Raw genomic sequence first — 24,166 nt, forward strand, 5'->3', positions numbered from 1 at the left:
ATGGACTTCAAACTTGAGCTAAAGATGGCCGTAAAGATTGACAATGACCAATGAGAAAGAATGAATTTGGAAAAGATGGAAGTTCTTTGTAAATGTTTTGTCCAATCATTTTTGAGGAGTGGCTGGTAATAAAATATCTGGAAGTGTTTTTACTGTTGCTAAAATGTATAAGAATGTATCAATTGATGTAGAACGTTGAGTCTGGAGTTGGTTTGCTTCCTCGGGACTGGGTTTTTGTAGAATAAACCTTGCTTTACGTACAAACCTCGCAGAATAAACCTTGCTTTACGTACAAACCTCGCACATGTTCCTCAGGACCTACTTTTGGCTGAGGTAATTACGAGTCTTCCCCTACAATACCATGAGCTGAATGGTCCCAGATCTCCCCAGCTGTAATATCAAAGTTGTCCTCATACATAAATGAAACAAATGATAACACAGGATTTGGAGGAGTGTTCGAGGGGGCTAGAAGAGTCCCAGGCAGAATGCTGTGTAGGAGTCATGAATTTCATAAGTCACCCCTCACATTCCAGTCTGAAAGATTTCAATGGCGCTCTGCAACCGATGTGCAAGCAAGCAAGAGTGAGAAGCAATTATGGGCAGGTTTCATTGAGACATGAAGGGAAGGGGGACTGTCATTCATGGCATGGAACGTATCGAAGACCAACATGCTTCAGGCATAGCTGCTTGCATGTCCATCTCGGCTGACTCTCTCGCACATGTGTGTGTAAGCTTGGGATCGGGAACACACTCTGTCGGATGTTGGAAAACGAATCCTGCTGTTGGTCACATTTCCAGCGTTGCCTGTAAAGTGTGCCAAGTCAAGTGTGAGTGACGAGTCAAAGGAACCATTGGCAACAGCAGCTGTATCTGCTTGAACCCTGATTCTCTATGGATGGAACGAGTGCGAATGAATTCCCCAAGGCGCCTCCTCCTCTCAAACTCTGGCCGAGCGAATAGTATCCCCTTGATGTATCTAATTTATGCAAGGGGGTTGGTGGGTCTATTGCAAGCCCTGATCTTTCGGCGGGGATCCATTTCCTGCCCCCACTCATCAGCACCATCGGCCGGTCACTGAATACCTGCTCCCCTTAGTGGAGGCAGAGAGAAAGCAGGGCAGAGGCGCAATAGAGGCAGTTACCACCTGTGAAGCTAGAGGGAGCTCCGCCTCCAAATCTGGCGCGGACAGAGTAACTCTTCCAAGTTTGGCTGAAGTGGGGGAACCCTCTTCCGAGGAGCTGTGTGAAGGTGGGCCGGGTCGGGTTGGACCATCGGGCCAAAATCACTGCTAGCGGGCCAGGCCCTGGGGGCCGGTTCCTGAAGCTCACGCCTGGGCCGGTTTGGTTCAATGTAACTTACGTTACTTCAAGTAACATAAGTTACAATTTAATTCACTGGGAGCGGGCCGGGCTAAAGCAGTCCCGCCCCACCCCAGCCCGGCCGTTCACAGTGTTTTGTAAAAGAATAGTCACACTGCTGGGCTGGTGTCATGGTGTTGCGGCAGTTGGCTCAGGGCTGCCTGCAGCAGGCAGCCTCTCTGATGCAGGCAGAGGCAAGAGAAAGGCAGGCAGAGGCAAGAGAAAGGCAGGCAGAGGCAAGAGAAAGGTAATGCTTTAGTGTTACGTTTCTCGGTATCCGCACCGGCCGCCATTCTGCAAAGGAAATCAATTGTATTTGCTTTGCCTGATTTTCTGTCCTGCATGCATTCGGAAGTTATAAGAGGCTGCCCTGTGTTGTTTGGTGGACAGGGTGGTGCCACTTACCATGATACATTTGGGCGGCACGATGCCGGTGGTCGTCCCTCTTCTGGCTGGCGTTATGCAAGCTGGCACTGGGCACGCTCAGTTGCCTCTGGCCTGCATGACTGTGGAGACACTGGTAGCAAAGCAGTGCTGCCCGGCGCTTGGGGCAGGCCAGGCCAACCTGTGCAGCTTCATGCAGGGCAGGGGTCGATGCATGCCCATGGTGGTGGACGAGCGACCCTTGAGCGGGCCCTGCAGCCTTTGCAAGGTCGATGACCATGAGAGGGGGCCTCTGAAATTCTTCAATCAGACCTGCCGCTGCCGGTGTGCAGGCAAGCAAACCTTTCTCCTATCAGAGAAGCGGAGTGGTGTGTTGGACTGTTAGTTAGCAATCCAGCCCTTTGTGGTTCCTGCAATATTTTGTAGTGAAAGATAATGACGGGACCATGTGGCAAATTGACCATAGAATGGCCCCCCAAGTCAATGCAATGTATCCTAGATGCTTTCAATCTCCGAGAATGGCAAGGGTGGTTTCGGTGGAAAAGTAGGGGCCCCAGCGGCTCCTTTGCACCGTTTCTCCTAACGTGACAATTAGTAATCGATCTTTAAATACAAACCACAATGAAAAGCCTGCATTTGACACAGAGCGGCACAGATTATGGTGCACGATTGCTACACGAGCTACAACCGGGAAAGTACAGCAACACACACACAACCAGGCCAAAGTACCCGCTATTTACAAATGCTTTGTACTGGCTCCAGTTCTGGCATATGGGATGTTGAGCCTAGGGTCGTTTATATCCAGAATAAAAAAGGGTACACTGCAACCGTACTTACTACCGGCTAAATACCAGTACAGTTACAAAAACCTTTTTGGGAAATGCATTGGCAAAGCCAGGGTGACCAGAACAAAAAAAGGCAACTTTTGTCGAATTCGGTTTCCCTCAGGCCTGGAGGCTTAAGAACTGCTGGGCTGGCAAAACCAGCCAAACAGGTTCATGGGAAATTTGTTATTTATGTAACCAAACTTCTTGAAACTCACTGCTGTGCCTTACATATGATGGTAGCAGCAAAATGCGACATGGCATGGGCATATAATAGCAGGGTGCCTGGCAAATGCATAATACTTATATATAAGCCAAACCTGTTGGCTTTCCCAATGCCTGTTTTTAACAGGACTTCAGTGAAGGACACACATAGGGGCTGAAGGCAGACCTGTCTAAGACATTTTTTATTACAACATTAGTGGGTTTACAGCTCCAATTAAGTCCTTACTCTTGAAGGCTGCTCGGAGCAAACACTGTTAAGTTTGATGGTAAGGTGTGAATAAAGCAAGCTGAAGGATTCCCATGAGGAGGTGTTTTGGGCAGGGAGGGGCAGGAACTGGGTGGATATGGCCATGGGCTGTCAATGGGTGGAAAAATACCCAAATAACACCTACAAGCTTTGTGTCCCTCCTCATTTACCATTCTCCCTATCTGTACTCTAATGCAATAGTTTGGGCTTAAAGCGAAAGCAGCACCTAGTAGCCAAATCCCCCCCAATGTATGAAGCCATTGTCTGATGAATGTGGGGGTAGATGGATGTGCGGAGGGCAGGCTTTTGGGTCTTTAATACTGGCCTGAATGCACCGGGATATTAACACTTTGAAAGCAGAGCCATTCATGGCGTTTGGCCTCTATGTCGGTTCAGTTCTTGAACCCTGAGGCGTTACTAATGGCTTACTCCTGCATGCCCTAACTAACATGTTACCACTTCCCAGGGCCACAAGCGCCCCCTACTGTGCATGGTTAGTGGCTATGTGCGGCCTCGCTAATTCTCCTGCATCGTTACAGGCACGTGAACAGCAGCCCACATGTGGCAGTGTTTCATATGTGCACTAATTGTAGCACTCTCTCTCATGAATTGACCCGATTCAAGGATGATGGTTTGAGTGCCACTTTTTTTGAGGCGAGGGGTGGGCCACTTTTTTTGAGGCGAGGGGTGGGCACATTTTTTTGGGTGTCTGGGCCTATTTCTTGTCCCATTCCGACCCTGAAGGTGGGGTTGGGTCGTACCTCCTCCCACTGCTTTCTTTTATGTGGAGGAAAGGACCTGTGCAAATGCGGTAGCGCTGCATGCATCCACTGGCGTCCTATGGGACTTCTAGTTAGGGGATAATTGAGAGGCCTGCATGCCTCTAAATCATGCAGACCTTTCCTGTGATTTTGTGTTTACCACATGCACCAACAGTATTTGAGTTTGCGGTATTTATGGGGTGAAAATGCCGAACTCACAGTAATGTCGTCATCCTAATCATGGACCCACATAACGTGACAGAGGACAGGGAGCCCCGGGAAGGGGAGGGGCGGGGAGTGGGAGGGAGTTGTCAGTTGGAGGTTGGAAGTTAACCAATAAAGACATGTTTGAACATCCCTCCTGTCTCTGCCTCGTATGTGTGAGTGCATGCTTGAGGCCGTGTGGGCATTGGCAACAGTCTAGGTAGGACTGCACATTGGCGTCGAGGTGATCCGAACCTCAGGACGATCCTGTTCCTACACTCCGCACTCGTGGCGAAGGCGCCAGACGCCACTTGAGCAGCGGGCACAGAGGCTTTGTGTGATGGCGCCCGTGGCGCCCAGCGACTCTGCAAATCTTTCGGACCCGCTCACGATGTACGAGCGACTCCACATCCAGTGTCCGGCCAGGCTGGGGATTTCCCCGCCATGGCAGAATACTGAAGCGGGTCTGAGAGCACAAGGGCTCCCCGCAAAGGAAAACAAAGCAAACACGTGGAACGCAACTGCGGCACGTCCCACATTACTGAAGTGCACGTCGCGCAAGAACTCTGTGGATCACGAGGCCCGCATGAAAGCAGCAGCAGCAGCACCTGACCCAGTAGCCAGGAACCGATGCGCCAAAACACACGGTGTCTCACAAGGTGCCAGGATCTCTGGGCACGACAAGAAGGTAATCCTTGAATGTGTAGGCGCACACTACTCAAAAAAATAAATGCACTGCATCTGCAAGGGATGAGGAGTTTCCCCAACACACATTTCCCCACCAACCAGCAGTAAATAAAAGCCAGTCCATAAGGCTACACGGGACACATCCCAAAAAACAAAAGCTAAACTCAAAGTGCCAGAAGATGACACGCTAAATGTCCCACTTACACCAGCTCAAGTGCTGCCCAACAGTATGCAAGACATCCTTGTAACGCATCTACCCACAAACTTTGATCTCACCAATTCCAGCACATTAGGTCCAGGCTGGAAGAGGTGGACAGGAGACTTTCAGGTGTGCATAAACAAGTTAGGCCCCCTAAATGAAGGGAAGCAGCACAGCATGTTAACATTCTCAATTGGCTCAAATGTCAGGGACATCGTGGATGAACTTCCCTCAAGCGCCACCGACACCTATACAAGCTTGAAAGTCGCACTTACCGATTACTTCACTCCACACACACATGTGGATAACGAGAGACACATGTTTCACACAATCAAGCAGACAAAAGGACGCCTTTGCGATGTGTTTCAGACTCAAAATGAAGCACAGCGATTTCAATAACTACCCAAATGAAGCAGCTCTACGCTCTCAAATCATAGTTTGGTGTGAATGCGCAGACTTTAGACAAAGAATGCTGCAAAAACCATGGAACTTGGAAGAAATCCTGCGCCTAGCTCGCTCGGATGCGACATTGGCATCTCAAGTTGAAGGGTTAGGCGAGATAAAGATCACCCATGGCAAAAGTGAGGGCATCAACAAGCTTGAAGGCACTGCCAAGGGAAATGGGGAGCCGTTCTGTTATCGATGCAGCTATGATTTCCCGCATGAAGGACAATGCCCGGCCATACGCCAACAATGTTCAGCCTGTGGGGGAGAAAACCATTTCTAAGCGGTATGCCGCATGTACCGCAGTCAAATGCGAAGAGAAGGAATGAGCGCAAAATCATCACAAGACAGGGAAAGACTGACACAGAGTCTGCCCAGAATGCAGAGCAAGGCCTATTAACCTCCTCAACGCAGACTCAAGGAAGAGAAGCCAGAGAGAAGACGAGACTGGACTTCAGGAGACTGGAGAGACAGCAGGCCACCGGCTCCTAGGACAAGGAGGAGGCCCAGAAGATATGTACGATATCTGGCTGAAGACTCACAATCCGACAGTGGCTCCAGTGCGTCCTCACAGGAAAACTCCAAAAGGAGTGAAAAACAGCGGGAAGAACCACAAAAAAAGGATATATATACGCTTTGGGAAACCCGAAGGAGCACAGTCTGACATTGATCATATAAATAAAAAAAACAGCTGCTGAATTACTAGTTCACACAGGGGCAACTGTGAAAGTTATAAGTGAGGAGATATACAACAGCATACCACATGCCCCACGCCTAAGGCCGGCAAAGCACTGATTTACCCCTATGGATCAAAGACACCCCTACCCTGCATGGGTTATTTCACAGCATCGCGCAGCAATAAAGGACAACCCAAGGAGATTCTCAAGCACGTGCTAGAATCAGCCAGCGAGAGCGGGTGTATTCTAAGCTACAAGTCCGCAATCGGCATGGGCCTCCTCCACATCCTATACAGACTCATGGTACACAAGCACTTGGACCCCACTGCAAACATTGAGCAAGTATCCTTACACTGTTCAAAGGACTGGGAAAGTTAAAGGGACGCCAGATTGAGTTGCACATTGACACTAATGTGCCTCCCGTTGCACAACATTACCGGGGAATCCCCATAAATATACAAAAGCAAGTGGAGGAAACTGCTAGACGCGGACATCATCCAACCAGCTGAAGGGCCTACACCGTGGGTATCCCCCATAGTCCCCGTACCCAAGAAGGACTCTTCAGATATCCGCATATGTGTGGACATGCGGCGACCCAATGAGGCCATACTCCGGGAACGCCACCAAGCACCACGCATAACAGATATGGTACATCTCCTAAATGGGGCAACAATATTCTCTGAGCTAGACCTTAACAAAGGGTACCATCAACTGGAACTACACAGAACGTCTCAATATATCACCACTTTTGCCACTCATCTCGGGCTATACAGATATAAGCGCCTCCGTTTTGGGGTCTCATCAGGGACGTCATTTCACCAAAATGCCAGGGGTAGCGGAAGTGACATCACACGACCCTTAACCCCTGATGACACCACAGGAAGTGATGTCCTTTGACCCCAACCCGAAGTGATATCACGGGAAGCGATGGAACATGACCTTTCACCCGTTGACAAAACAGGAAGTGACATTACATAGCATTGTACACTACGAAAAATATGGTTACGATATCACTATAATGTGATATACATTTCATGCAAGAATGGATCGCCCTATGTATCGTTAAGATCAGTGTGTATAGGCCCATGTTATCAAATTACTGTGAATGCAAGCAGACTTCAATGACCAAATGATAATGATGTGTTATCATATAGCACTTACACTTAAGCGCTTTATATAGAAAAAATATACACCCAATATCATCCAACCTGTGTCGGGACTCATTTACCGAGAGGGATGAAAGGCTGAGTTGAAGCATTTAGGATCAAATTAAATCAGTGACTCACCCCCTGAAGTGTGCCTGAAATAAACCTTTAATGAGTCTAGAAATTATTGTACAGAATTCCGGAAAGACATTATTTGGTTTCCTATTCTTTCTTATTTAGGGTCAGTGCTGAAAGTGTTAGACTTGTGGCACTCCTGTTCTTATTTTTCTTTTTTTAAAAGGCCTGAACCTGAATAGCAACCACTCCAGGAGCTTGCATTACAAAAACGAAAAAAAAAATATATATATTTTTTTTAACAGAGGTCGCAAGGGAGACCTCAGAGGTCGCAGTTGCGACCTCTGGCGACCCCCAAATGACGTCTCTGGGTCTCATCTGCGATGGAGATATTTCAAGCAGAGATCCATAATGTCATTAGACATATACCCAATTATCTGAACTATAGTGACGACATCCTAGTGTTTGGGCAAGACCAGGAGCAACATGATAACACACTCATGAGAGGGTGCATGGCCATCGTAGAGGCCCAGCTCACACTGAACAAGGACAAGTGTGAATTTAGAAAACAGACACTTAGTTTCTTTGGTCACATATTCTCCTCCAAAGGAATGACACCTGATCCTAAAAGGTAATTGCACTCACAGACGCTGAGCCACCCAATTCCACGTCAGACCTACGATCATTCTTCGACCTAGCCAGCTATTGTACTCGTTACATACAAGACTTTGCATCTGTCAGCGAACCCCTCAGGGCAACACAGAATTCACATGGACAGAAAAATGTCAACATGCATTCCAACTGATCAAGCAGCACATATCTGACGCCAAGAACATGGCCGACTTTAATCCAAAACGGAAAACAGAGCTAATCGTGGACGTCAGCCCGGTGGGCCTCAGAGCTATCTGTCGTGATATACAAAGTGCCAATTTACCAGTTAGGGCTTTAGATGACTGCATTAGCCGCTGAAAGCCAATAATTCATTCAAAGTATGTGCTAAATGCTGAAAGTAATGTTGACAGTAATCTGTGGTAGCGCCTCCATTATGCACTAGTGAGCTACAAGGAATATGCAGACCTAGTAGGGGTGGTAGGTCACATTATGCATTGTAGATAGACAGGCAGGGCGAAGGCCCCAGTTCTGTAGCTAATAGAGACATTATTGGAAGGTTTGGAGCATTATAGCACCTATATAGCGCTTAGATCTTTAAAGCGCTATGGGCACTAAGCTATGAGTGCATGCCTTTTAGAGTTTGCTCACATGGGGTTAATTCATCTTGGCTTCCCTTAGAATATTCTGCCTTTCTGTAGCTCTGCATGGCTATGTAAACAAATCTGTTTCCCCGAGAAGGCCTGGTACGGCCTTGCCCCCACGCTGATAAGAACATTCCAGTGCTTTTGCGTAGAGAGCTCCAAGGGAGGGGTAGGAGCGAGCAGGGAGCATCTCAGAGAGAGTTGGGTTTTTCCATGAGCAAGCCTATATTTTGCACAGGGAAAGTTCTGGAACTGTGCGTCATGCTGATTGACAGCACGAGAGCACAAAAGGTGCACTCACCCAGAACTGGGCGGGAGATCGATCCGTGGACTTGGTTCGAGCAAGAGCGAGTGTCCGGAACCTGATGCTCTGTCGGCACCCTGCAGCGCTGTCATCTGAGCGGGGCTGGCAACAGCTAGCTCATGAGGGCCAGAGTCTCCCAGCGCTGATTGAAGGGGCATAAGACTGTGTTTCTCTGTATTTCTCTAAGTTCTATGTTTCTCTATATTTTGTGTTTGCTCTAATGAGCTTTGTAATCTTCACTAATACTTGAATTCCAAAGTGTTGCTAAATTCACTGTTTATGCTTTTTTGTCTAATAAATGCTAAACATTTTGAAGGTGTCATTTTTCACTAGCATGAGTTCACTGCTCAGCACGATAGAAACTGTATTTTGGGCTGAATTGGGTAATTTTTGCTCTCAAGGGCTGGTCCAGAGGAAGATTTTCCCCTTTTCAAGACACCATCCTGACTGAGATTGATGAGAGGGACAACCACTCAAGACACATTGTATCCTACGCCAGCAGGAGCTTATCCAAGACTGAACAGGCATACTCACAGGCCAAGAAGGAAGGACTAGCTGTAGTATGGGCCTGTGAGCACTTTCATCTGTTCCTATACAGGAAACCATTCACAATTGTGACCGACCACCAGGCCCTGCTGTTCACTCATGGGAATGCACAAGCCAAGATGCCACTGCGCATAGCGAGGTGGGGCTTAAGACCCGGCCGAATTCCTCTCGCGGCACCCATGCAAGCAGTCCCAGCCGCCACCATCCATCGCATACCAGTATATTCACTATGTGAAACATAGAAGCACCCCGAAAGGTCTTGACCCTCACCAAATAGCCCAAGAAACAGACAACAACCCAGGGCTACAAGTCACCCTGAGGTGTCTGGAGACCGGATGCTGGAAACAGGCCTGTCAGTTGAGAGAAAACACAAGCGAAGAAACACAACAGGACATCAATTGTCTCCTTACTGTCAAGGACAAACTAGCAAAAAAAGGAGGAGGGATTACTGCTGAAAGGCCCCAAACTGGTAATCTCTAGGACTCTGCGCCGGTAAGTCTTGGAACTTGCCACCGCGGCATAGTTTCTACCAAAAGGATGCTCAGGCAAAAGCTCTGGTTTCCTCATCTCGACGTGCAGGAAGAAGAGCTGCTGAAACGTTGTCCTACCTTTGCAGTCATCAACCCACACACAAGACCCGAAGCCAGATGCATGATAGCCCTTCCAGAAGGAGCATGGGATGAAATCGCAGTAGACTTTTTCGGACCGTTGGATGTGGGTGATCACACACTAGTAGCAGTCGATGAGTATTCTCGATTTCCAGAAATCCAGCTAGCACCCTCTACCTCACCAGTTCACACTATCCCAGCTCTTGACAGAATGCTCACCACCTATGGTATCCCAAAAGTTTTAAAGTCGGACAACGGGCCCTCATTTACAGGGCAAGACTTCAAAACATTCTCTTTATACATGGGTTTCCACCACAGGAAAGTAACATCGCTATGGCCAGCATAGCAACATAAAAACAACCGTGCAAATTGCTCGGCTAACTGGGGAGCCTGGGGGGAAAATGCTTTGCCAGTTACTAAGAGACTACAGGAACACTCCTCACAGCATCACGGGGAAAGCACCTTCTGAGGTGATGTTTGAGAGAAGCATACGAACAAGAATACCACACATAACCACAGAGGAGGAAACAGTGGTTCGACTAAAGGGGTCTCTCATCACCGCTGAAGGCGACAGAAAAACCATCATCAGAAACTCATCACATTTTCGGTGAATGACAGGGATTGTCCCAGTCAATGACCACTCCTCAGCCATCCCAAGTCCTGTGTGGGATTCACCTTATGAAGGGGATGGAGAAGACTCCAGTGAAGAGGCAGTACCATGTCACCAAGAGGCTAGCGAGGGACACCTGGCCCCTAGGCCTCAGAGGACACGGAAAAAGCCTCAGAGACTGATTGAGGAACAAGAGTGGCCCTCATGTTTAGTATGGGGGGGGTGTAATGTCATCATCCTCATCATAGACCTCCATCACGTGACGGGGGACAGGGAGCACGGGAAGGGGAGGGGCGGGAAATGGGAGAGAGTTGTCCGTTGTAGGTTGGAAGTTAACAAATATAGACGTGTTTGAACATCCCACCTGTCTGGGCATTAGCAACAATCTAGGTAGGACTGCACACTCACAGTGTGGCCTTTTATTCTTTTCACGTTTGCAGAGCCTGCATTGACAGACATGTTATGGCTGTTTCATAGACACTTAGGGCCCGATTCATGGAATTCTTTTGCACAGTACAAAGTGACTTTGCACTGCTGAAAAGTGAGTTTACACTGCCGACACAAACACTGTGCAAAGTCAGTGCAATGTCATTTTTGCAGCACAAAAGACTTTGCACTGACTTTGCACAGATAAAACACACTTTGCACAGTTCCATGAATCAGGGTTTGTGTCGGCAGTGCAAAGTCGCTTTTCCGCAGCGCAGTCGCTTTGAACCGTGCAAAAAATGTCCCTGACACGGGCCCCCATGTAGCAGCTGACCCCATTCCCTTAATAATTGGCCACAGACTTTTTTTTGTTTTACCTTCCTTTCCCTTTATGGTAAATTCTAGAACTTGGTGCTACTCCATTAATGCTTTAAAAGTTTCAGGTATACCCTGGATTGGACATTAGCTATGTACATGCTAACGATATTGTTTTTTTTAGCATTTTACACCTGTTACCCCAGCGTCCTTCGAGGGTTTAAGCTTCTGAGCCTTGTCTGCGTTACCACGTGTGAGCCAAAGGGTACTTCAAAGAGACATGCTGCCTTTTCTTCTGCCTGCAAACTCCTAGATATAATAGCATGGCTGCTCACTTAAAGTGTATAAGACATCTGGCCAGTCTCCCACTCAAGCTCCCCCTACCACAATGCACCTGCTCCAATATCCTGCCACAGAAATGCAGGAACCGACCTTCAAGGAGGCCCACCCAGGAGTGCACAGAGTTTTCGTGGCCAAGTTGGCGCTTGCAATTCCCTGCAATTTTCACAGTGGCGGCGCTCTTCTACAATGTACCATTATGCAAGAAAGGTTGGGTGAACGGTGAACTTGTTTAAGATCTAACTGCCCTCGGGTGAATACGCCAAGTGCCAGGCAGCCCTGTAAATGCCCTAGACAAATACTGGTCAACACACCTTCCATAGAATCGCAGAGCATAACGTAAAACAGTGCAGCACTTTTAGAGTGATACAAACATTGTTCACCAATGAACTGTGCATTTTCAAGGGTGCATTTTCTGGAGTGAAACACCCTTAATAAATGGTTCAGAGGGAGTGAAAGGGGGTTTGCAAATTCTTGTCTACTGCAAGATTTAAATGAGTTCTGCTTCGTCATTCTCCAGTGCACAGAAGACCAGAGGAACTAAGCGCCACTAGAAGTAGGCAGGACCTGTCGTAATGGACACTAGCAGTGGCTTTGCTGGTCGATCCGCCAGTGAGTAAAATTCACTTGAGCTCAAAATGAACAAAAACATGTACATTTGTTTGACTGAATATCATTATCCTACATGTATATACTTCTCTGAGGGTGTCTGCACATGGGGGGTGGAGCATGTCCACACCCACCCTTATCCTGAGCTCTGCCTTCCCCTTTCAGCTCCAACTCTTCTAAAGTACAGCAAGGCTCTTAGTTTGGGGTACAGGAAACAACCTCCAGAAACAAGAAGGAAGCCAGTCTAAGCTCCTTTTCCATTATATACTTAGTGATTCCAGCGTGAAACCCTTGTATCACAGATACCATTGTCAAATGTAAAGCTCTGTGTTTATTCTTATTTACCCAAACCAGTACTTGATTTTATGCAAAGCAGCCAGGAATCCCATTGGTGCTATTTGTCCATTTTCCCTTTATCATAGGGCTATTTCAAAAGCGTGCAATAGGAAATGAAGTATATGGTTATTCAATGTTTCGATAATGTGCATACACAGTAAGGCAAATGTAAAGTTTTAATTAACAATATATAATTCAATTGATAATTAGAAATGTACATTAAAACATTTTAAAAAGAGACATTTTACCACTTTTGAACAATTAAAACATATCCTTGTTAATAGCGTTGTTTCATGAAAATACATGGCATTTTTTCTCTTAAAATGGCCTTTCTTCTTGGACTGCATTGATCTCAATGATTTGTTTCTTCTGTGAGCACCAGTGCAATGTTTTATGTTGTGTGCTGGCCATTGATTGCCTGACAATGCTGCTGGGCCACGGCAAGTAAGGCATCTCGACATGGTTGGGTGCCTTTCCTTCATGGGTCGAAGCAAGCTGGGCTCCCTCTCACTTCGGTGTTCCAGAATTGCTGTAGTCTGGAGACAGAGCCGACCAGAGCTCCCCCAGTGAGTACACACTAAAGGCAGCCCGGAGACCAGCTCCCGGTACCACGGATCAGCTTCCTAGGATTAACGTAATGTAGGGACATCGACAAGCGCTGGGCTGGGGAGGTGAGTAGTTGAAGATAGGCAGAAGTAGCAGAAGCTGGAGCCAAGATGGCAAGGTCTATGCTAAGCAGTATCTGCCATGAAGATCCATAGGGCAAGGCAGGCAGACCAAACTGGCAGGCAACGGGCAGGCTGGGAAGGAGCCAGAGATGGAAGGAATATAAGACAAGACAGTCAGGGGGAAGCAGGCAAAACGGATAACACCAAAAACTGTGAATGGCAGGAGAATGAGGGATCAAAGAGGAGGAAATGAAAAGGATAGGTCAGGAAGCGGGGTGCCTGCCGAATTCTGGCACGGAGCACGTTGAGATGCGTCTTCCTCCAGCTGTGCAGGGTTCAAATACCCAAATGCAGAGGATTGAAACTCCCAGCCTCCACCGCGAGGTTGCTGTAGCAACCAGGGATGCCTGCCACAAGGCGCATGCATGCAGGTGCGGGGCTGGGAGTGCGCAGTGCAGACGATATGGCTGCGTCTGTTGTACATGGCTCTGGTGAACCCGTCTCGCTTGTCTTGGACAGGACGTCAGCCCTAATGCCCCCACCTTGACCTGTGCCGCTGCCCTGCGCCAGAGTAGCCGGGCCGTCGTCGGGAATAGGTCTGAAGACCCAAACAAGGGTAGATCTTCCATTGAGGCGAATTGGGGTTGCCTCAGTAATTGTGGGGTGTGACAGTCCACTGTATTTGTTACAGTGAGAACAAATACTAATAATTAACACAAAATAAACAGTAAACATAGTTGTAGACCCTACATCCGGGCCCTAGGGTGCTTACAAGTTCTGTAGAACCCTATCACCTCCTCAGAGCCTATCGTGTGTCAGTTGAGTCTTTCGTCGCTACTTTCTCTCCTCCTGCACCTTTGGCTGACTCACACCCTGACACAGCCCTCTCTAACCTTCATCTCTCTATCTCTAACACTCTGGTTGTCCTTGCCCCAGTCATGAGGATCCGCTTTAAGCCCAAATCCAAGTGCAACTTTTGGTGCACTTTAGACCTCGCCTCACTTAAACGCAAGTGTAGAGTGGTGGAGAGGAAGTGGAGGGCATCGGGCGCACCCCCTGACAAAGGGGACTGCCGCCTGCTCCAAAGGCAGTACAGACTCTCTGTCCTCTCCAAGAATAGATCCTACATCAAAGCCTGCATCTCTGCGGCATCTAACAACTCGACTGAACTTTTCAAAATCTGCAAGGAGCTGGCCTATCCAGCTGCAGTCTTTACCTCTCCTGTTCCCTCCCAGGCCCTCTGCATGGCCTTGGGCTCCCATTTCACTACTAACACTCAGGATTCCAGTCCACCTTGTCTTCCTCTACCTCCTTTTCCTCCTCCTCTACCACTCCTGGCCCGTCTGAGGCTGTCTCTCCTCCTCCTTTCCCCTGTTAACCCCTGACAATGTTTCTAGACAATTCCAATCTATGAAAGTCTCATCAAAGCAGGTTCTCCCCTGCTCATCGAGAACTACCAAGGACCGCATCGACTCCTTTGGCCCAGCCTTGGCCGATTTCTGCAATTACTCCTTGGCCGCTGGAACTTTCCACTCCCCACTTAAGCACTCTCTTGTGCAAACCCTTCTAAAGAAGCCCTCAGCCAATCCTTCCTCTCCGGGTAACTATCGCCAGATCTCCATCATTCCTTTCCTGGGCAAACTCTTGGAAAAGCTGGCCATCTACCAGCTTAATCTACATACTGAATCTGTTGGTTGCCTCCATGACCACCAGCCTGGCTTCAGAACTGCCAGAAGCATGGAAACTGCTCTCCTGAACACGCAGGAAGACTTGCTCTCCAATCTTGACTCTAATCTCCCCTCTGTCCTCATTCTCACCAATCTATCCTCTGCTTTTGATATGGTCACCCATGCCATCCTGCTCAATCGCCTCCGTGACAACCTTGGTATTACTGATCAGGCCCTAGCCTGGTAGACCTCCTTTCTCACAGACCGACCCTCTCGGGTCCAACTGGGGTCTTTCCTCTCTTCTACCTCTCTCTCTACTTGTGATGTTTGTCAGGGATCTAACCTCTCCCCCTGGCTCTTCAACCACTACCTGGCACCTCTTGCCCACTGCATCGCTACTTACTGCTTACTGGATGACACTCAGCTCTCTTTCAGGCTCCCCTCGGCCACCTCTGCTTCTTCACTCACACCAGGCTGTCTGGCGGCAATTCAGGAATGGTGTGCCGTCAAAGATCTCTGCCTTAATGCCGGTAAGACTGAGATCCTCCTCATTGGGACACCTGCTCCCTCTTTTCCTCTCTCTCTCTCTCTCTCTCTCTCTCTCTAGCCGCCCACTCTGGGCCCTCATCCTGCTCCTTCCTTTGAGGCTAAGAACCTTGGTGTCATCCTCGACTCCTCCCTCTCCTTCTCTCCTCACATCTCTGACGTCTCTAAGAATTCAAAATATTAGCTGCACCTCCTTAGAGGTATTCTGCCTTTTCCCACTTTCCCCCAGAAGCTCACTGTCTCCAGAGCTCTGGTCCTCTCTAGGCTGAACTATTGCAACAGCCTCTTTCTAAATTGTTCTGCCTCTACTCTTCGACCTTTACAACTAATCCAGAACAGGACTGCGAGACTTGTCCTTGGCCTCAAACCCAGGGATCGTATCCCTCCAGCTCTGAAATCTCTTCACTGGCTCCCTGTGGCTGCATGGATTAACTTCAAGACCATCTGCATCGTCCACAAGGCTTTCTGGTGTCTGGGACCACGTTACCTCCAACTTTCTCTTCCAAAACATCTTCCTTCTCGAGCCCTCCGCTCATCCACCTCAAACTCTCTGAGATTCATCAGACGCTTCTCCAAGTTGAGAGTTGGGGGAAGATCTATCTCCTTGGCTGGGGCCTCCCTCTGGAACAGCCTCCCTGCCCCTCCCAAACTTGAACAGAACCACCTACGGTTCCTGAAGCAACTCAAGACCTTCCTTTTCGTGTCTGCTTTCTCTCTTCCTCTCCCCTGATGATGCACCTGACTGCTCCATGCACTGGTCACCCTCTGAACTCGGACCCAGGCTCCTGCATGTCCAGTTGCCCTTGCACTGCGTCCGGGGTCCCCAGCCCTTAAGGGTCTGTATCTGCCACCCTACAGTCCCTTCTTTCTGCCCTTATGAGCCATCCGCTGGCTGCACTTGTGAGTTAACTGCACTTTGCCTTTCCGTTTCCCCCGTGAAGATTGTTATTTTGTCCTCCCTTTGTTTCGCCCTCCTTGTTGTGTCGCGCCTAGAAACACTTGTGTACAGGCGCGTTATAAATGCCACATCATATCATATCACTGTACCTCTCGCCTCCCCCTTGTGGATAATGTGCCTTCAGTGTGATGGTGACATTCCTGCACATAGAACAACAATGTCTGTCTCTAGAAAACGCCCCGGTCCCCACCTTAGGGGAGGCCTCTGTCGCTGCTGCTCTCATTCAACTCTAAAAGAAAAAAAAACACAGCACCTCCTTTCTTTAAAATATCTGTGCCTTTTCTCTAGTCCCGGCTGGCAACAATGGGTGGGTTGGCTCTATAAATGGGGAGAAACCAATATGCTAGGGTAGGAGGGAGAATGGAGATCATGGGGTGCACGAGGACCCCCACAGTAGAACCTTGCTCAGAAGTTGCACCTTGCTTTACTGCGCTGAGTGTTTCTCCGGCTGCACATCTCCCCATATTGCAGCAGGAAAGAATCCTGAACGGGCGCATTTTAAGTTCAATTCAATGCATTGACACTTTAATCACGCTACTGAAAAGTAGTCCTTCATTTATTTCAGCAACCCCTGTCAAATGATACTTTACATGTATGTTTGTGGCCTATGTCGTTTTTCGTTTTTGAAAATCTAGTCACTCTACATATACAACCCCCCGACTCCACCTGTCAGCAGCTGCCCCTGTCAGCAACTCCCCCTGTCAGCAGCTTCTTTACAGAAGTCAGCAAGAGTCCTTACCTCACATCCTGCTCTAAATGACCCCTAATGTTAGACAAGAGAGAAAGAGAGAGAGAGGGAGAGAGAGAGAGAGAGAAGCATAGGGAGAGGGGGGAGAGAGAGAAAGAGCAAGAGAGATAGGGAGAGAGAAACAGAGACATAGGCATAGGGAAAGAGAGCCGTGGGCATATGGAGACAGAGAAAGGGAGAGAGACATAGACATAGGGAGAGAGAGAGACATAGGCATATGGAGAGAGAGAGGGCGCAAGAGAGAGAAAGAGGCATAGGGAGAGAGTGAGAGGCATAGAGAGCGACATATGAAGAAAGAGAGAGACATAGGAATGGTAGAGAAAGGGAGAGAGAGTGAGAGAGAAAGAGACATAGGCATTGTAGAGAAGGAGCCAAGTACTCCCACCTCAACCACTTTGCCCATATTGCCTATATGTTGGGAACCAGAGTGTGAGACACATGCAGTACCAGTGAAAATACAGATATCAAAGAGAATCCCAGAGGCAAGGTTCCCATTGAGAAAGCCATACTTGCATACAAGACAGTATGATGGCTATTTGAGTTAAATCCCGGAAGAAGCAGGACCGATAAATGGAAGAGAAGAATGGTGACGTCACACAGGGCCGAGCTGACGTACATGGAAGAGATGCAGAGAAAAGAGAATGCAGATATTCTATAAGGCATCAAGAAAGTATCAAAGATAAGTGACATCTTGGGCTCAAGATGAAGAGGCTTATGCTACAGAAACGATGAAGATATCAAGTTATTTAACATGTGTACATATGCAAAGAAACCCAAGAAGACAAAGTATTCTTGAGGCTAGCTTTATAGTGAATAGATTGCGGCATGCGCCAATATATACATATGTATATTAAAGTGAGTAAAGAATGGATGTTTGCACTATGTATTATAGCAGAGCTGGACCAGAGAAGGAAGGCCTTGTTTACAGTGTGTCGCAGTTAAAAAGAAAATTGAATTCCAGAAGCAGATCTCAGCCACGGTCTTATCAGAATGGGCTGAGCAGACATTGGATACAAATCGTGTGAAAGAACGAAACTCTTGTTCAGAAGGTATGGACAAAAACAAGGAAGACGTCAGACGTCTATTAGAAAATAGTATTTTAAATACACTAGGGCTCGATTTTGTGGTCTTCAGTCACGTGGAAGGATGAAGTTGAACGAACACGATCGTCACACCTAGGCACAGGGCCGTCACAAGGTGTGGTGAGGCCAGGGGCAAAACATTTGGCGAGGCCCCCTTATGTTGTTTCGCACTGGGCCAGCGGCGGCACTGCCGCAAACAGGAGATGGGAGAAATCTCACCTTGAGTTTACCTGGGAAGGAACCTAAAGATGGTTTATTGCTACAACTGCAAATCAACTACAGCAAAGTTAGATTTCTCTACTGACGAAAGGTGTATGGAAGAGCAATTTTTGTATCGTATACATTAATATATATTTAGGATGTCATGAAGGCATGTGGTGCGTGGCGCCAGCATTTAAAAGTGCTGTGTCCATGTGTGTGCATTAAAAAACACATCATACACAGTGATGGACAGATGATGTATGGTGGAGGCTGTTGAATTTTTGAATTTAAGAAACTTAAATGTTGGTGCCAATTATGCAGGACTGACAGAGCACAGTGGGGAGCCCAATCCAAACAAAGTATGCTTGAGAGGGTTTCTCACTCCCAAGAAAACCTTTGAAACATTGGTTTAAAATGGTGCATTTTACAGCTCTTTTTGTATGGTAGCACCTGGAAAAACCAAATTGTTGCAAGTCGCCAACTGTGCCTGGGAACATTTCCAATGCATTTCATGCTGCCTTTGCCCACAACATATGCCAGTATAAAAATACATTCATACTGGCTGTTCCCATGTATGTCCATGCATGCTGCACCAACATATGCAATTATTGCCATATAAGGACTGCCAGCCAGTAAAAAATGCCATGCCACAGAACGTATACCCAGGCTGGCAGTGCACCATAACTGTTGTTACTGGCTACACTGGTCTACATTCAATGTGGTCCAGTTTAGCCATTAGTACCATTTATGTTTGGTTTACCCTTGAGGCATAGTCCTGTGCATCAAGGATAAAACAAAACAAGCATTAGTAATGCTAACAGTATGTGCTTTTGTGTAGGCATGGGCAAGGCACTGCTGTATTGGTATTAACTTGCTGTTGATGGTAGCAGGTGCAAAATGGTTTGAGTACCTGTGCTTCTAATAGTGCCTGGCAAATGCCTAATCCGCATGCACAAGCCAAAACTGCTGGCTTAGCCAATGCATGTTTTTAACAGGACTTCAGTGAAGGACACACCTAGTGCTTTGAATCGAGTGGCTGAGGCAGACCAGGTGAACACACTTCTATTACACCAGTGTCATGTTCACAACTCCAAATAAGTCATTACCTCTCAGACGCATCCTTTGAGAAAAAAACTTGCAGGCACTTGGAGTGCAAAGTTTGATGGTAAGGCCTGATTAAAGCTAGTTCCAAGAGTTCCCATGAGGAGGTATTTTGGGAGGGGGTATCAGGAACTGGGTTGGAATTTCCATAGGGATTTGAATGGCCATGGGTAGACAATGGTTGGGCAAAAAACCAAACCAGACCTAGAAGGTTTGTGTCCCGCCTCATATGCCTTTTCTCCCTATCTGTACCACATGCTGTCATTGGACGTGATTTTCCCGGATCTAAGATCTGGCAGAAAATATCTCCCCGGATCTCAGAGCTGGCTGGCTCTACAATCCTGGTTAATCTCTGTGCACTATACATTTATTTTAGAATGCTGTGGTGCATTCATATTTATGTCGGGCAGGGATATGAACCGTGGTCTCTAGGGTCAGAAGTGTGACATTGTGCTACCAGACCACTTGAAGGTCTGAGCAGGATCCCTGTGAAATCCCTTCTCAATGTTGCACTGTAGTGGAACTACTGATGTGTATTTTAAGGGGTGCAGATTGTGTTCTTTGCTGACCACCTTATAAGACATGGGGCTATTTTCCAGGTGTTCATGATAAATATGAGGGGCTAAAAGGCAAATGTTTATGAGGGTGACTAAAAATACCTACCCTACACCCTCCCAATCAGGGATGGCATCAGGGCCTTTCAATCATTTCAAAGGAAAGTGGTCTCGTGGGGGCCTCAGCAACTACCCCATACTGCCAGTCAGTAGTCTTTGTAACACAGCAATATATTCCTTTTTCCCTTTTCGTTCTGGGGCTTAAAATGTGCTGCATTGGAAGCCCCTGGAGCCCTTTCAGCTGTCAAGTCCTATGCAATTTACAGAAGTGTTATCACCTCATTGCCTCCTAACATTGGATACTACACATCAGCCACTTGCTGGCAAAGAAGGGTTTACAGCTTCAGTGGGCTTTTAGTGTTTAAGCTTCTTGCTGGATGGCCTTCTCGTGATAATCAGTGACCATTAACCTTATCTTTGTCACATTTGTAATGTATGCACCCCCAGGGGTGCCTCAGATTGTTTTTGCTCTAAGTAGGGTCCCCCCAACCATCATGTTGAAATGGTCCCCAAAGTATCTTCAGGTGGGCCTGCTCCCAATCCTCTCCTCGCTGCACCCGCCCCCTTCCCCTGTGCCGCCACAGTAAAACAAAGTAAATTTCTACCACTGTCTGTACTTCAATGCAAGAGTTTTGGCTTATTGGTGGCAGTGCCACCTAATATCCCAAACTAAACATAATGTGATGCCCCCACATCTAAATCTAGTGGCCTGCAGGGCTGCTACATTTAGGACGGGGGGGACTGACGCACACACGCACATACAACACTTTCACCCCTGCATTCATCCAGCGGTCACCCTGCGGGACACTAAATGTAGAGGTGGGGGCTCGCACACACACTCACATACAACACTTTTACCCCTGAATTCATCCAGCAGTCACACAACTCCCTGCATGCACGCATAAATAAAACCAAATACAGCAGTGACACAAAGATAAACAGCACCATACATGTGCACAATCATACACATTTAATGTATACACACACACATATATACACATTTAATTTTAAATACAAAAAAAACTTACCATACCCTTTAAAAGTGCCTGAGCAGCCACGGATGGCACCTCTCTTCACTCCAAGGCATTGAAACGCTGCCTAACAGAGAGGAGTCCTCTCTTGTCACTCAGCGTGTCTACGCTGTCTGTTCAATAGTGGAAGTCGGCAGAGCTCACTTATGAGCCCTGCTGTCTCCTATTATTAAGAGAGGAGTCCTCTCTTGTCACTCAGCGTGTCTACGCTGTCTGTTCAATAGTGGAAGTCGGCAGAGCTCACTTATGAGCCCTGCTGTCTCCTATTATTAAGAGAGGAGTCCTCTCTTGTCACTCAGCGTGTCTACGCTGTCTGTTCAATAGTGGAAGTCGGCAGAGCTCACTTATGAGCCCTGCTGTCTCCTATTATTTTGATGTTTATTGCGTTGCCTGACAGGAGTCAGCACAGTCCCCCATCTGAATAAAGAATATGGGAGGGCTGTGCTGCCTTCTACTCGGGAGGGTGCCGCAAGGCCCCTCCCAAGCGCGAGGCCTGGGGCAGTTTGCCCCTCCTGCACCCCCCTCGTGCCTAGGCATGAGGGCAGAGCATGCCTTCACTCCCCTGAATATCTCCAGAGCAAAAGAACACTCCCAAGGACAAGTTCAAAGCCTTAATTGACAGCAGACCACTGAGGTGATGATATATGCTAATTGATGGGGAGCAATGGTTATGACCAGCTCACCAGCACCTGGAAGACCAGCCTGCATGCTGCTAACATAGGTAGAAAAGTACTGATGGAGGGTAGAGTGCCAACCAATGGTAGGGGGCCGCGTGATTAAGGGTCCTATAGTTTGGGTAACCAATGGGACGCTGTGTATTTAGTGATGTTCATAGTAACCTGTTGACAGGGAGGGCTTAGTTGCCCCACCTGATGCTAAGAAACGTATCACTTTTCTGCACTCTTATAGACGAGTATGGTTCGTATACTTAGAGGTTCCTTAAGGGCCTATCACAATTGGCACTAGGTTTTTGTAGTGTGCCACGTAGGATGACGTTAGTAATACGTAGGTTGACGTCACAATGACGATTTTTTGCTATAGAAGAATGCTGTTTTTAAGATGCATTGCTAGATCTTACGCTGAGACGTCGCTGATGTCCGTTGTACTCCCTGTTAGATAATTGATATTAAAACAGTTACCTTTTTGCCAACTACCTGAGTCGTTTCGATTATTGATGTTTGAGTAACTTCTGCATCTCCATTCAACTCAAGGGCATTGCTACCTCGTCTTAAAGGGCTGGGGTCCACCAGTTCAGCATAGAGAGAGAAAGAGAACGAGAGTCATGGGCATACGGAGGGAAGGAGTTGGAGAGAAATAGGGAGAGAGAGTGGGAAGAGAGCAAGAGAGAGAAATAGGGGATAGGTCGAGAGAGGGAGAGATGGAGAGATGGAGAGAGAGGGCCCTGGAACAGGGAGTGTGTGTTGTACATAGTTATTTTAAATATTCATTGTAAATGTGGTGATAAAGTTGAGGATGTTTTGTGTGACTGGGAGAGAAGCTCAGCTCTCATTTTTGTTACAGCGTTTTCCCTTCTGGTCCTCTGTATTTTTTTCGCAGCTCTTGTGCTTGATTTCTAGCAAGATTGTAAGTTAGAAGCAATCGATGGTTTCAGGCGACGGTGGCTGTCCTCTCTAGGGTCCTCCTGGGAGAGTGGAATCAGGCAGCCTCGCCCTCTTCCCACCCCAGCATTAGCCTGCTATAAATACAGCCGCTTAGCATAGGGTTGGGTAAAACCCGCCTAGGCCGCTCTGATGTGGCTGCAATTGCAGGTCAGGCGACGCTGGCACACGGGCCGCTCGCCACTGCATCTAAATTTAGGCCCCTCGCCACATGTTTCCCGCCCTGACATGAAAGGCCGTCTGTTTGCAATTATTCTGCCTTTTCTGCTGGGGTTCAGGTGGTCTCCCCGTCACTTTGGGCGCCGTGTGTGGAGTGCAGAGGACTTCCCAGGGCCCCCGCATCCTCGTGAGAGGCCCAGAGACCCCGGGGCTGTAGACTCCCATGCACGGAGGACCTCTTGCTGTAGATTTGGAGGGGGCTCTGGAATCCCCTGCCCTCTGGTGCCCCTTCCCCCGAGTTGGCATTTCTGTGGGGCCGCAGGGCCTCGTGTGTTGAGTGCACAGGACTTCCCAGAGCCCCCGGTGCTGTAGATTGGGAGGGGTCTTTGCAATCCCGTGCCCTCAGGTGCCCCCGTGCCACCGCCACCGCCGCCATGTCGATCGCCAACACCGCCGCGGAGTACATGCTGTCGGACGCGCTGCTGCCCGACCGCAAGGCCTCCCGCAGCAAAGGATACCGCCTGGAGCTGCACACCGACCGCATCATCAAGTTCGTCTCCGTGGGGCTGCCCCTCCTGCTCGTCTCGCTCGCCTTTGCACGCGAAATCTCCACGGGTGAGTTCCGCCAGTGTGATGTCAGAGGGCAGTGAGGAGAGGGGCAACAGTGCCGCCGCAGCTGCCCCGGTGTGCAGGCATGCTCTGCAGGCAGGCAGGGAGGGTGGCAGGCCGAGGTACAGGCAGCTGGAGGACTAGAGACATGTAGACCAGGAAAGTGGGGGATGCGGGAGAGGGAACTAACTACAGAGACATGCAGACTGGGAAAGGGGAGAGAGGGGGAACTACAGAGACATGTAGACCAGGAAAGGGGGGAGAGAGGGGGGCAGGGAGAGCGAGAGAGAGAAAGAGGGAACTACAGAGAGATGTAGACTAGGAAAGGGGGGGAATAACTACAGTGACATGTAGACTAGGAAAGGGGGGGCTAACTACAGAGACATGCAGACTAGGAAAGGGGAGAGAGGGGGAACTACAGAGACATGTAGACTAAGAAAGGGGAGAGAGGGGGAACTACAGAGACATGTAGACTAGGAAAGGGGGGACTAACTACAGAGACATGCAGACTAGGAAAGGGGAGAGAGGGGGAACTACGGAGACATGTAGACCAGGAAAGGGGGGAGAGAGGGGGGCAGGGAGAGCGA

General features: G+C 48.4%; 1 protein-coding gene across 1 annotated transcript in view; it reads left to right on the forward strand.

Annotated features, from left to right (window-relative positions):
* The first annotated feature begins 22,943 nt into the window (after positions 1-22,943).
* PANX3 (pannexin 3) overlaps positions 22,944-24,166 on the forward strand; it is a 189,122-nt gene continuing 187,899 nt past the window's right edge. Inside the window, exon 1 of the mRNA XM_069614086.1 lies at positions 22,944-23,585. Within this exon, the coding sequence (XP_069470187.1) occupies positions 23,405-23,585 (181 nt within the window). The 5' untranslated portion in view covers positions 22,944-23,404. The remainder of the gene's footprint in view (positions 23,586-24,166) is intronic.

This window comes from Ambystoma mexicanum, chromosome 9 (assembly GCF_040938575.1).
Source record: "Ambystoma mexicanum isolate Mex_15411 chromosome 9, UKY_AmexF1_1, whole genome shotgun sequence".
Taxonomy (NCBI): Eukaryota; Metazoa; Chordata; class Amphibia; order Caudata; family Ambystomatidae; genus Ambystoma; species Ambystoma mexicanum.